The 11,317-nt window shown below is 34.4% G+C and overlaps 1 protein-coding gene across 2 annotated transcripts; it reads left to right on the top strand.

The window, feature by feature from the left end:
• Positions 1 to 272: 272 nt before the first annotated feature.
• On the top strand, positions 273 to 10,096 carry LOC145073074 (uncharacterized). Of its 2 annotated transcripts, none has more exons than XM_079019626.1 (12): positions 273 to 2,474; positions 2,566 to 2,704; positions 2,794 to 2,882; positions 3,225 to 3,451; positions 4,025 to 4,111; positions 4,204 to 4,303; positions 4,427 to 4,619; positions 5,365 to 5,781; positions 5,866 to 6,159; positions 7,150 to 7,746; positions 8,662 to 9,030; positions 9,132 to 10,096. In XM_079019626.1, the coding sequence occupies exons 1-12, from the start codon at positions 705 to 707 to the stop codon at positions 9,785 to 9,787; spliced, it is 4,938 nt and encodes a 1,645-aa protein (XP_078875752.1). In that variant the 5' UTR covers positions 273 to 704; the 3' UTR covers positions 9,788 to 10,096. The 2 variants fall into 2 exon arrangements, with proteins under 2 accessions (XP_078875752.1, XP_078875751.1); XM_079019625.1 differs by having other exon boundaries at positions 274 to 2,474; positions 5,284 to 5,781.
• Positions 10,097 to 11,317: the final 1,221 nt, after the last annotated feature.

Below are 11,317 nucleotides of genomic sequence, written 5' to 3'. Positions count from 1 at the left end.
AGGCACCAAATAAGATAGAGATGTATTAAAAATAACATAGATACCGGTCGTGGGATACCAGAGTCCAAAAAGTTAAGAACCGAAACAAATACCATTTTTGATAGGTTCCACAATTTAGAAACAACGCCGAAACTTAAACAATTCCGATTACAAAACGGTGTCGGTGTGGAAAAATGGGTATTCGGTTCCAATGCTTACCCTAGTCTGATTGTCTCTTTAGATCATTTTGTATTTTGCATAAAACTAACTTTAAACCATTCACATTTTCATATTGCACTCTTGGATCAAGGAACTTACGTGTCTTGTCCGGAAATTTACCTGATTTCCCAAGGTAAAACTGGTGGGAAAATTCCGGTGAACTGAAAATGGACTTCCTACGTGATATATCTAAAAATCCCTTTTGTGCTGGGCAAACTTCTTATGTACTAAACTTGATGACGATTACAATCTACGGTATACCGGAAGATATACTGAACCAACGAAAACAGTAGCTGAACTCCAAAACACGCGAACTTCTTGTTCCTTCGGCACCCATTTGGGTTTTGCCTAATCGGAATCCGGCGGTCCGCCTTTTCACTTTCGAATTTGTGGGTTGTTGATTTGGTTATTATTTTAAACCTCTTCACCTAGATCTGAGCGCGTATTCATGTTATGTGGGCTTTGATAGAATCGGGGGTTTTGTTGTTGGTTTATGCTTTGATGAGATGAAAGAGGTGGGCAGATCTAAGCAGTCTGGAACTCGAGTAAAGAAGAAAAGCTCTTCTGGCTGTTTGGTTATTAAAAAGAAAGTTGCAGATACTGTGGGAGGGGTTAGTGGGTTTAGTGATTCATCTTCGAGGAATTTGTCTAGATCGTCAAAGGTGAAAAAGAGACGTCGAGTTGTCGAGAGTGATTCAGAGTCCAGTGATTACTCATCAGAAACTACTCATAAACTCCGTAAACGTTCAGGTGTTTACAAAGAATTTGAGACCGAGAAAAGGGCAAGTAGTGGATTAGATGTATTCGAGTTTGACGAGTATGATGGGTTTGAGGATGTGAGGACCAGGAAGGATGCTAATGGTGGTAAGCATAGATGGAACTCATATAGGCAAAGTGGCGATCAAATGGAATCTGGAAATGGTGGTAGCAGACCTACTCATGAAGCTAGAACTATAAGTCCCTTAGAGATGGATGATGATGATGATGATTTTGACTTACCCCTTTCAGTGTTGAGTAAGAAGTATCGTTCATCTTCAGACCAACCTATCAGACTACAAGGGGAAAATGGTGTCTTGAATGTAATGGTAAATCATAATAAGCAGATGAGTAGAAGTTGTGATAAAAAAGAAGCCAAGGCTAGAGTTCATCACAAGAAAAAGCTGGATAAAAATGGTGATCATAGAGATGATGGAGATGGACATAGTTCCAGCAGTGAGGATACCAGAAAGAGCAAGGAGAAAGGTGGGATGAAATCTCCAACACCAATGGTGCTAAAAAGCAGCAAAGAAGTAACTGAGAGTGATACAGTAACGCAGTCAAAATCAAATAGCAGAGTGGAAACTGTTAAAAAACTGAAGAATGTTAAGAAAGTGAAGGAGAAGAAAAACATGGTTAAGCATGGTAGTGGCACTGAAAAGCAAATACTGCGTGAAAAGATTAAGAATATGCTTCTTGGTGCTGGTTGGACCATTGATTATAGGCCAAGAAAGAACAGAAACTATCTTGATGCTATATATACTAATCCTGATGGAACTGCTTATTGGTCTATAATCAAGGCTTATGAAGTACTTCAAAAGGAAGAGGAAGACAATGCTGAAGATAGTGACAACTTTACTCCTTTACCTGTTGAAATACTTGGTAAATTAGCTGGACAAACCCAAAAGAAGACAGAAAGAGAATTGAAAACAAAGAGAAAAGATGAAGGCAACAGTAGGAATGCTAAAAGGGCTATGGAGGACACAGATAGTGATTATGAGGATGAAATGAATTCCCATGGAAGAAGAAAAAGCAGATGTACTTTGTTGGTTCGCGATACTAACAAGGTTTTAGAAAATGACGGGATTAGTCCCTATTCAGGAAAAAGGACCATTCTCGCGTGGTTAATCGACTCTGGAGTGGTGGATGTGAGTGAACATGTGGAATATATGAATGCTAGAAGGACACGGATACTGCAAAAAGGAAGGATTACAAAAGATGGGATCCATTGTGGTTGTTGTAGCAAGGTTGTAACTGTTGTAAAGTTCCAGCAACATTCAGGAAGCAAACTTTGCAACCCGTTTCCAAACATGTTTTTGGAGTCTGGAAAATCCCTGATGCAATGTCAGATTGATGCATGGAATAAACTAGGGGAGTTGGAGCAAAAGGGTTTTTATATTGTAGATGTTGATGGTGATGATCCTAATGATGATACATGTAGTGTATGTGGGGATGGTGGGGATTTGATCTGTTGTGATGGTTGTCCATCAACTTTTCACCAAAGCTGTTTGGACATACAGGTAAAACTCCTAAATTTTAGATGTTTTAATCTCTTTTGTAGTTGTACCCTTAGAGATAGATATCAGTGTCTCATCTTTCCTCTCATTTTAGATGCTTCCTGAAGGTGATTGGCTCTGTCCAAATTGTTCCTGCAAATACTGTGAAATGGCTGCTGGGAATTGCACAAAAGATGGTGGTATTGGTATAACTGATGCTTCACTTCATACGTGCTGCCTTTGTTACAAGAAATGTAATGATCCTCTCTTAGAATAATAGTCTTTTTTTTTTTTTTGTATTATTTACAACTGTTGTTTGAAAGACAACTTTCTGATGTTGCAGATCATGAATCATGCAGGCCAGGAATAGATGTCAAGCCACATGAACCAAATTCTCTGGATTTGTCTTTCTGTGGACACAAGTGCCATGAGGTATTCAATGTCTCTATGATATACCAAATGTAGTTTAGTTGGATGGTGTTTATTATTATTTTTTAAAAAAATACTCCTATATAAGAGATAAGAAAAATCTTCTTCAGATTTTGTTGCTAAAGCATTGCATTATTGAAAAATCTACCGTATGATTGAATACATAGCAATTTTGAATGGAAGTTGGGTATAGTATAATTGTCCTAATTAGAAAAAAAGTTCAAAAGTACAATGCTATGTTTATAGAAGAAGTGAAAATATGTTTGTATTACCTGTTTTCTTGTTGTAGTACTAGTTTTCATGAATCATGATGGGTGCAGGACCTCTGAAATCTGAATTTTGCAGGTATACATTCCGTTGCGGAAGCTTATTGGAGTGAAGCATGAACTGGATTCAGGGTTCTCATGGTCCCTTATTCATCGATCTGATTCTGATTCATTGACAGATGGAGAAAGGATGGAATGCAATTCCATGCTGGCTGTTGCCATGTCATTGATGGATGAGTGTTTCTTACCTTTTACTGACAAGAGAAGCGGGATCAATTTAATTCGTAATGTAGTCTTCAATTGTGGGTAAGTTTTACTTTTACCATGTTTGTCTAGAAGAAAGTTAACAAAATTGGTCAAATTGTGCATTATAAAATCTCCAAGGCATTGTTCGGTATGATTGAATTGGAGAAGGAATGGAATAGCTCAATCTATTGGAATTAAAATTTAGAAAAAGCTGTTTGTTGTCTGATTGAATGGAATGGACCATTCTTGAAGCAATGTCATTCTTTTCATTTTGTTATAAGCACATGTGTTTTTATTCCCCATTCCCTCATGAAATGGCTAAAAATATTTGCTCACTAACCCATTTTTATTTATTTTTAAATTCCATGATTTTAACTAAATTACATCTTTTGTTTCTTAAAAATAGCTAGAATTTTTCTTATTAAAATCTTATTTGGGTTTTAATGAGCTTTTATTATTTTTTGGTAAATAAAAACTCATCAATTGCAATTAACTAATGTATAAAACAGAGTTAAAGCTATAAATTGTGTTTACAATTAAGACATGTAATATAAAATTTTGATTGCATTGAAACATGATCATGGAATGTAATGACTTATTCTATTATGTTGATATTTTGTAATTACCCTGTAGATCAAACCTTAGCCGATTGAACTATAGTGGCTTCTATACAGCTATTCTGGAGAGGGAGGAGGAAGTCGTTTGTGCTGCATCTATCAGGTAGGTAGGCTAGCCTGAAACTGTTGATTGCAAATTTTTTTTATTTTATTTTATTTTTTATTTTTTTTTTGAGTTGTTTATCGTATGCTTAGGTTCCATGGAACCCAACTAGCAGAGATGCCATTTATTGGGACACGTCATATATATAGACGCCAAGGGATGTGTCGTCGCCTATTAGCAGCTATTGAATCGGTCAGAATATTATATTATATCTTTATTACTGCTATTTCACCCAGTTATATTACCATTCCCTTTGAGCTACTTCTTAAGTATTTTTTTTTTTATTTATTTATTTATTTTTTTAAACCTTTTCAGGCTCTTTCTGCTCTCCAAGTAGATAAATTGATTATTCCTGCGGTTGCTGAACACATGAATACATGGACTGATGTTTTCGGTTTCCGGGCATTGGAGGAATCACACAAACAAGAACTGAAGTCTATGAATATGTTGGTGTTTCCTAGGACTGATATGTTACAAAAGCCGCTACTTAAGCAAACCATCCCTCAAGGTTTTTCCTGTTTTGATTATACATTTTGTGTTCTAATGGACTTTTGTTATGTTTAATTTCTCGTTTTCGTAAACCAAAAATACGTTGATTATAATTATATCATGTATAGAGTAGAGCTAATACTATATATATCGTAATATGAAAAGTGTAAATGCAAGAAATAACAATGTACATTCATTTATTTGTGTATATACTATATAGCACCCCATTTTCAATTATTTCTGCTATGACATTGTACTTTCATTTGTTTTCTCATTCAGACATTGTACTTTGGAAAATCTACCCAATCATAGCATTATACTTTCAATCTTTTTTATAAGGGCATTATGTTTTGAAAAAACCATCTAATTATAGTAGTGATAGTTGTGTTGCTTTGCATCTGGATGACATTGCTATAATATAATTGAAAATACAAGGCTAGGCTTTAGTAAGAAGAAATCTTAGTACGATGGTATAATAAACAAATCAAGAAAGTATGTGTTGTTGGTATTTCTTTCGTTTAATCCTATCAATAATTCATTATTCATATGAAAAATCACTCTGTTCCTATAGGCCAACAAGTCTGTATTCTGTAGTGCCATTACCTTGCTTATTAGTTATTGTATTAAATTCCATTCCATGTTAACCTAATCACACACTTTAATTATTTTTTATGTTACTGTAGGTAAGAAGAGCCTTGTGCTTGAAGTAGATGGCTTTAGTGCCTTGTCCAAGAAACCAGAGTTGATTTCTGCTAATGTTGCAGAGTTAATTGACAAAAATAAAAATGGCACTAGAGATTCTGGTTTTCAAGAATCTGGTGTTCCTATGGATGATACGAGCAAGGAGACTCTTCCCATCAACCCTCCTGTCAAAGATGAGAGCCCTTGTGAACCCGAACTCCAACTGCAAGGAAAGGAATCTGATTCCAGTTCCAAAGTCAACGAAATTGATGTGCAGAATCAGAATCAGAATGGCAATGGAACGAATCCACTTCCTGATCCTTCGCATAATGATATTCCATGCGAATCACTGTCACATAAACTACAACACTCAGGAAACGAATCTGATTCCAAAATCGACGAAATTGCTGTGCAGAATGGCAATGGAACTAATCCTAAGGAGGGTTCATGTGGAAGTGAAAGGAATAGAAAGGAAAAGGAAAGAGTAATTCCTGATTTGAGTAGGCTGCATTCCATTACTGTGTCAAAAATTCCATTCCTTCCATCCAACCAGACTTATCATTATTATTAATTTATTTTTGTAGTTGTAGGTAACAACACTGCTGATGCTGGTAGTGCCTTGTCCAAAAATGTGGTGGAGCTCGGCATTACAGATTCCAGTATTCAAGAAGTTGGTGTTTTCTTGGATTTGGATGCAACTGCAAGCAAGGAGATTCATCCCATCAGTTCCCCAGTTAAAGATGAACCCCAACACCAACTCCTGGTAAAGGAATCTGATTCCAACTCCAAAACCTCAATTGAAACTAATCCCCATGTCCATCATCCCATACAACCCTCAAACAAGGAATCTTTTTCTTCCATGGATGTACAAACCCAAGGTAAGACGGTTCTTTAACAAGATTTTTCAGTTTTTCCTGTTTGATTTGAAATTCTATTCATGTACGTAGTGTTTGATCGAATGGTTTAACTCCATTGGAATGAAAATATTTGATGGAATGGAATGGACCATTCTTGAAGGAATCTGATTCCTTCAATCTGTTAATGTTTCATTCCTTAACCTAGCGGGTTTTTTTTTTTCATTCCGTCATGGAATGGAATGAAAAATTGTAATACGACCTGTTTTTATATCTGTAATTTTAAATGAAAAATCTTTTTAATAAAAAATTGCAATGTTTGTTAAACTACAATTGTATTTCCTAAACATAACTAGCAAACACATTTTCTTTTTACTCGTCTGGGTTTTAGTGAACTTTTTTTTATGTTAAATTTGTTTATTTGTAAATTAAAAATGTATTATTTATAATTAAATAGTGTATAGGATAGAGTTAACTTTATACCTTGTGTTTACGTATACAATAAACATGTCGTGGAGTGTAATGCCATTACTATGTCAATTCCATTCCTTCGTCATTCAATTCATTTTTCATTTTAATCTTATTTGGAGTTTTGTGAGCTTTTATTATGTATAATTATTTTATTTTTGAATATAAGAAGTTCATTAATTATAATAATTAAATAATAAAAAGTTAAAACTATTCATTTTGTTTACATATAATAGGAAAATATATATGAAAATTCATTTCGTTCTGCAGGTTAACCAAACATGATCATGAAATTTAATGTCTCATTCCATTCCGCATCTTCGTTTTTCTATACCATCCAACTAAACAGTTTGTTAGACTTGATTATATATATATATATATATATATATATATATATATATATATATATTAATGTAGGCAACAATACTATTGAATTAGATGACCATAGTCCCAATGTGGCAGAGTTTACACTTAGTGACAAAACCGCCATCATTGATTCCGGTTCTCAAGAATCTGTTGTTTCTTTGGATGATGGTTGTTCCTTAGATACAGGCAAGGTCAATTCTCCTGTTAAAGATGAACCTGAACCTCAACAGCCAGGAAAGGAATTGGATTCCATCCATTCACATTCCGATTCCAAAGTCCATGAAGTTGATGTGCAGAATGGCAATCGAACTAATCCCAAAGAAGGTTCATGTGGAAGTGAAATGAATAGAAAGGAAAATGAAAAGGAAAGAGGAACTCTTGGAGCAGTTTCTAATTCCGAAGCCACAAACATAAACACAAACGATTGGAGTGGGGTGCATTACTCTGTCATTTCCACTCCATCCATGGAAGTAGATGACTGTAGTGCTACTTCCTTCTCCATAAAACAGGAGATTGATGACAAAACTGCCATTACAGATTCCGGTTCTCAAGAATGTGGTGTTCTTTTTGATGATACTGACACCAAAACTACTGATTCCGGTTCACATGATAATATTGTTTCTTCTGAGATTCCGGACAAAATCACTGCTGCTCCTTCCAGTGAACCCGAACTCCAGCTGCCAGGAATGGAATCTGTTTCCATCCTTTCACATTCACATTCTGAGTCCAAAGCCAATGAAATTGCTACGCATAATGACAGTGAAACTGATCCCAAAGGTAATATTAACTCCATAAGAAGGTTCAAAACAAGGCTTCATTATTTCAATTTTCACTAAAAATTCTACATTATATTCATGATGGAATCAGGGAAGAAATGGAATTGTTTATTTCATTGGAATGAAAAGATACTGTTTGATTTGTTTGAAGGAATGGAATGGGTTATTTTGGAAGGAATATGATTCCTTCCATATTGTTAATTGCATTCCTTAGACGGTGTGTAATTTTTTCATTCCATCATGGAATGGAATGAAAATTACAATATAACCCGTTTTATGTATGTAATTTTTTGTGGCACAAATCTTAAAAAAAAAGTATCGCGATGATAGTTAAACTACATTTTTATTTATAAAAACATAACTAGATTTGTATATTATAATCTTATTTGGAGTTTTAATGAGCAGTTATTATGCTTAGTTTTTTATATTTGAAAATAAAAATTTCATCAGTTATAATTGAATAATGTGTCGAGTAGAGTTAAATAACTATGAATAGTATTTACATATAAAAAGGGGCTAAATGAAAAAAATAGCAGTGTAGTTTTATTTAATTTTGTATACAACTTTGTACTTTCAGCTTCTTTCTTATTAAGACATTGTACTTTGAAAAGCTACTCAATTATTGCATTATATACATCTATTTTCTTTCTTATTAGGAAATTATACTTTGAAAACTCCTCAATTACAGCCAAATTGCTGTAAGTGGGAGGATTTAAAAAAAATACAATGTTGTAATAAGAAGAAATGAAAACAAATTGATGGAATTACATTGCTGTTTCTTTAATCCTATAAAAATGTATATGATCACGGAATGGAATGCTGATTCCATTACACTGCTTATTCTGTTGCTCGGTGAACTCCCTTTGTTTGTCATTCTTTTCCATCCAGTTGATTATGTTTTTGTTGATTGAAGCAGATGAGGGTAGTGGCTTAAAGTTGATTTCTTCTACGGTGGAGGAGCTTAGTGACGACACCACCATCACGAATTCCGGTTCTCCTATTAAAGATGATGAAGATGATACCCTTGTGCCAGTTTCAGAATTGGTCAAAACTGATGATGCACATTTTGACTGCAATGTAGAAGAACATACATATACATATACTCAGATTCCACCGGTCAAAATCACCAAAGACTCTGCTGGTGAACCCACACTCCAACTCCCAGGAAAGGATTCCGATGAAGTTGCTGTGCAGAATGGCAATCCACTTCCAACCCAACTCCATGATGATGATGCCATTCTTTCAGTTTCAAACAAGGAATCTTTTTCTTTCGCCAACAATTCGTGTAATCACTAATCACTGATTCTGTTACTCCGTCAGTTCCATTATTTTGTCATTCCTTTCCTTCCAACCTAAATTGTTATTATTATTATTTTGTTATTGTAGATGACGTGGTAAAAAATGGTTCTCAAAAATCTGGTGTTCCTTTGGATGATGGTTGTTCTTTACATGCCAGCATCATCTATACTCCTGGTAAAGGCTCCCAACTTCAGGTTCCAGGAAAGGAATCCGATGAAATTGATGTGCAGAATGGCAATCCCCGAGTTCATGAACAAGTCCCTGCTGCTTCTTTTAGTGAACCCAAACTCCAACTTCCCGGAAAGGAATCGTATTCCAATTCTAATGATGCCCTGAATGGCCATGGTGATGGTCATGAACCCAAACTCCAACAGCCAGGAAAGGAATCTCATTCACACTCCGATTCCAAAGTTGACGAAATTGATGTGCCAAATGGCCATGGAACTAATTCACTTCCACTTCCAGGAGATGTCCATGCTCCTCCCATTCCGTCTGATATCCCATGTCAATTTCACCAACTACTCCTCGCTGCTCCTACTTCTAATAAACACCCAGGAAACGACTCTGATTCACATTCCGATTCCAAGGTCGGCCATGGGAATCCTGAAAAAGAAATTGTTAAAGATACCAGTCAGTTTTTTCAAGGGAAAGAAGATTCATATGAAAGTCAAATGAATAGGAAGGAAAACGAAAGAGGAGAATTCCTGGAGCACTTTCTGATTCCGAAGCCGGAAACGATTTGAATGGGCTGCATTCAGATATTTCCAAACATATGGAAAACCCATGTACTGAAAGGGTGTGATTGTAATTTCATCACTCTTTTATCTTACAAATGTTTGATTGAAAAGGTATATGAGGTTTGTAGTCAGTTGTATGGATTCAAATTTGAGATTCCTTGTTTCAGGAAAGACAACAATACAAGTGGACTCTGTACAGGCAAATCTTAATTCCAAATATGTAGTAGTATCAAAAAGAGGAGACTAACAAGATATTCAAAATGACTTCTGCCTGTTGTTATTGATTGACTCATAGTTACACTAGTTTGCACGTTATGTCTTGGTGTTTGATGAACTGCCTCAGTTGGGTTTTTTTAGCAAGTCTTGAATGATATTTAGGGGTGTTCGTTTCCAAAGATCAGTTCAATCTGATCAAGTTAATCCAAATTAATTTAGGTTTTTAAAAACCCAAATAGCTTCAATTAAATTCAAATCCAATTTAATTACAGTTCAGTTAGATCCGTGTTTCTATAATTCTGTTTTCTAGAGCCGGAACATTCTCTAAACAGCCAGTGGAAGCATCAACTCTTGTAGCTTAATTTCCATGGCTATTTGTAAGTCTCACTTTTCTTTATGTTATTGCATTCGAAATTACCAAATTGAGTGAATTTATTTTTTTAGATGTAGAAAAATAAATGAGGTATCAAATATTTTATAGAGATAAATTCACCTAAAATTCTTATTTTTATATATTCACATGTGAATATAATGTGGTATATTCACATGTTAACAATACATGATATATTCACATATCACCTAAAATTATTATTTTTATTATCAGAGATGTCTTTGATTGCTTTGTTGAAACAATCATCTCGTTTCCTGTTTACTTACAATAAGTTACTTATTTGATCATCTTTAAAAGCTATCAGAGATGTCTTTGATTGCTTTGTTGAAACAATCATCTCGTTTCCTGTTTGCTTACAATAAGTTACTTATTTGATCATCTTTAAAAGCATTAAAGTTTAGTTTATATGTAAATCACACGTGAATCACATATGAATTACATGTGATTCATATGTAAATTACATGTAATATACATATGAATCACATGTAAATCACGAGTGAACACATGAATTACATGTGATTCATATGTAAATAGCATATAATTCAAATATGAATTACATATGATTCACATATGAATTACATGTGATTCATATGTAAATCACGAGTGAATACATATGAATTATATGTGATTCACATGTAAATAACATGTAATTCACATATGAATCACATGTAAATTACATGTAATTCACATATGAATCCTATGTGATTCACATGTAAATCACGAGTGAACACATGAATTACATGTGATTTACATGTAAATCACATGTAAATTACATGTAATTTACATATAAATCACATGTAAATCACAAGTGAATCACATATGAATTACATGTGATTCACATGTAAATTACAAGTGAATCGCATATGAATTACATCTATATGCACAATGCATTTTGTGTGGGTGTTCATTGCTAATTTTTAATTTTAATT

Source organism: Lactuca serriola, chromosome 9, assembly GCF_051521515.1.
Source record: "Lactuca serriola cultivar US96UC23 chromosome 9, Lser_US96UC23_V15, whole genome shotgun sequence".
Lineage (NCBI taxonomy): Eukaryota > Viridiplantae > Streptophyta > Magnoliopsida > Asterales > Asteraceae > Lactuca > Lactuca serriola.
This window is presented reverse-complemented; position numbering and strand designations above follow the sequence as displayed.

Coding starts and splice junctions, on each gene's coding strand:
- LOC145073074 (XM_079019625.1), top strand. CDS start 705: ATGAAAGAGGTGGGCAGATCTAAGCAGTCTGGAACTCGAGTAAAGAAG. Junction 2,705..2,793: donor CTGCCTTTGTTACAAGAAAT/GTAATGATCCTC, acceptor CTGATGTTGCAG/ATCATGAATCATGCAGGCCA. Junction 4,112..4,203: donor GTTTGTGCTGCATCTATCAG/GTAGGTAGGCTA, acceptor TCGTATGCTTAG/GTTCCATGGAACCCAACTAG.